The following is a 2,515-nucleotide window of genomic DNA, read 5'->3' as shown; positions in this document are numbered from 1 at the left end:
TTTCCGCCGGGAGGGTTCAATGTGTTGGCGGTTGGGACAAGTCAATCAAATGGTTGACTGCCATCGCGGTCACTAATCCAGTTGACTGCCTATCAGAGTCCTCCATCTCGATGTCTTCTTGGATCGCTTCGAGATAGCGAGAAGGTGCGACCCCATCCACTGGCTCGTCATACACCTGCGTTGGTAGTTCTCCATTCAGCGTCACCGTCGTGTTTCTCGGTACGCTTGACTCAAAGAATACTGCAGTCATGGAGACAATAGCTCTCCCACTGCCTCCGTGACCACTGGGTACCCAAAACCGGTAGGCGCCGCTCTTCTCGTACCCGATGAAAATCGCCTTGATGGTCTTTGCGTCGAGCTTGTGACGCTGTGACTTCGGCAGTAGGACTTCAGCATCACAGCCAAATACTCGAAGCCTGCTCAGCACTGGGGCGCCGCCAGTCACCGCTTCGAACGGAGTCTTGCCACCAAGTACCTTCGTTGGGCAGCGGTTCCGGATGTATGCAGCCGTCAGCACCGCGTCACTCCAGAAGCGTTTCCCCAAACCGGCAGCCTGCATCATCGCTCGCGCCATTTCAACGACGACTCGGTTACTGCGCTCAACCTTGCCGTTCTGTTGTGGTGTGTATGGCGTGCTGAACTCCTGTGCAATCATGTTTTCATTGCAGAAGTCAGCGATTTCTCCTCCCACGTATTCTGCCGCATTGTCGCTTTTCAACACCGCCACTCTTGCACTCGGGATCACCACCTTGAGGTTAGCGATGCACTCGCGTAGCGCGCTCAGCTGGGTGGCCGAGCTCTTGTCCTTGACAGGGAAAACTGAGGCGAGATGATATGGCTCGATCATCATGCTCACCATGCCTGTGTAACCGTCCCGTGACGTGGTTTCCATTGGCCCCACATAATCGATAGCGATCACCACCTGCCCGCGCTTGAGCTTTCGCGGCTTCTTTTCCGGAAATGACACACTGGCCAGTTTCCCAGCTGCACAGGACCCACAAGGGAGCAGCTGTGAGCTTCGGGTTGTCACATCACCGGCTTTCAGCAACGCCTTCAAGTCCCGAGCATTCAAGTGGCCCAATCTGGCGTGCCAGGTAGCTAAGTCGTCCAATTGGTCTCCAGACGCGTATTCCACCTCAGCACAATTGCCTGTGCTGAGGGCCGATACAACATACAGCCCACTGGTGCGACGTGTAGCAAGTAGCTTATCGTGACCGCTGGTGATGACACAATGCTCACGATTGAAGATTGCCGTAAGGCCAGCTGCCCCGACCTTGCTCAAGCTCACAAGATTGCGCTTGAGGCCTGGGACGTACAGCACGTTGTCCAGTGTGCAGGTGCCGCCAGAGACGAGAGGTAGGTGAGCCGTTCCGCGATGCGTAGCGCTCAGCTTCATGCCACTCGCAGTCGTAACCACGATGTCATTGTCCATCTTGTTCAGGCCATTGAGCAGACCACGCGATCCCGTCATGTGACTCGAAGCTCCTGAGTCAATGATCCAGTCAGCTCCCACCGACTCTGCACTCGAGCTGACTTGGAAGGAAAAACCGCTTTCCTCACCTTCATCGTCGTCTTGTCCAGACGTAGCCACGTGGGGGCAAAAGGGGGGCCCAAGAACACACACTTGTGTCTGGGGCTCTGGACCTCTCTTCTGTGAAGAGGACGCTATTCCCGCCGTTGAAGCACTTGCCCTTCTTCGCGGCTGGCTTTCCGTGCGTAGCAGCAGCAAATGCATTACCACCTCGCACAGCCTGCGTTCCACCACGCTTTCCGCGTTGCGTCTGCGTCGTGCGGCGCTGGCTTCGGTAGCGGCTTTGATCAGCATTTCTTCCATCGAGGCACACGAATCCAGCGATACAATGTAGCCATTCCAGTCAGGTCCAAGGCTCTGCAGGAAGTTGCTCTTCTTTTCCGCGTCCGTCAGAACTACCTTGTAGCACTCCAGCTCAGCAAGCATCAGGCGCGTCTGGCGGACGTGCTCCAGCATGTCGCCACCAACGTCGACATAAAGCGACATGTACTCTCGTTGAGAGCCCCAACGGTTGTGTCACACACGTGACGATGCGTCTTCTGCAGCGCCCCCAGCATGGCCTTCGGGTGCTGAAGATCAGCCACCAACGCAGCTTGATCATCCGTCAGCGCTGCCAGAATGATGGTCATGGCCAGCTTCTGCTGCATCTCCAGTTGGTGCAGCGGTCGCTCTTGCTGCCGTAACGGCCGATCGGCTTGGCCGGACTCTTCGTTCTCGAGCTGGAGCAACGTCGGTGCGGGCTTCAGCACCGCGCTCCATACGTCCTTCACCTCCAAATAAAGTTGGAGTTGCCGCGCCCAGACTCGGTAGCCCGGTCCGTCGATCTTGCGAAGCTTGGTCGTGAACGCGGTCGTGGTGTTGGCACTCATAACCTGTCGAGTTGGTAGCAGGTCGAACGCCGCACGGTGAGGGCGAATCAGAGCTCTAGCGTTATGAGGATTCCACCGGCTCCGCCGCCATGGTGTTTGCCGCTCAGCTGTTTGT

The 2,515-nt window shown here is 56.9% G+C and overlaps 1 protein-coding gene across 1 annotated transcript; it reads right to left on the bottom strand.

The window, feature by feature from the left end:
* Positions 1-1,665: 1,665 nt before the first annotated feature.
* PITG_21931 (uncharacterized protein) lies at positions 1,666-2,400 on the bottom strand (the record flags this gene model as incomplete). Its single annotated transcript, XM_002996859.1, has 5 exons — positions 1,666-1,694; positions 1,739-1,751; positions 1,859-1,966; positions 2,041-2,205; positions 2,281-2,400. The coding sequence occupies 5 exons, from the start codon at positions 2,398-2,400 to the stop codon at positions 1,666-1,668; spliced, it is 435 nt and encodes a 144-aa protein (XP_002996905.1).
* Between the last annotated feature and the right edge of the window lie 115 nt (positions 2,401-2,515).

The sequence above is a fragment of the Phytophthora infestans genome, genomic scaffold, assembly GCF_000142945.1.
Source record: "Phytophthora infestans T30-4 supercont1.744 genomic scaffold, whole genome shotgun sequence".
NCBI classification, from domain to species: domain Eukaryota; phylum Oomycota; class Peronosporomycetes; order Peronosporales; family Peronosporaceae; genus Phytophthora; species Phytophthora infestans.
The sequence above is the reverse complement of the archived record's forward strand: the minus strand, read 5'-3'. Positions and strand labels throughout refer to the sequence as shown.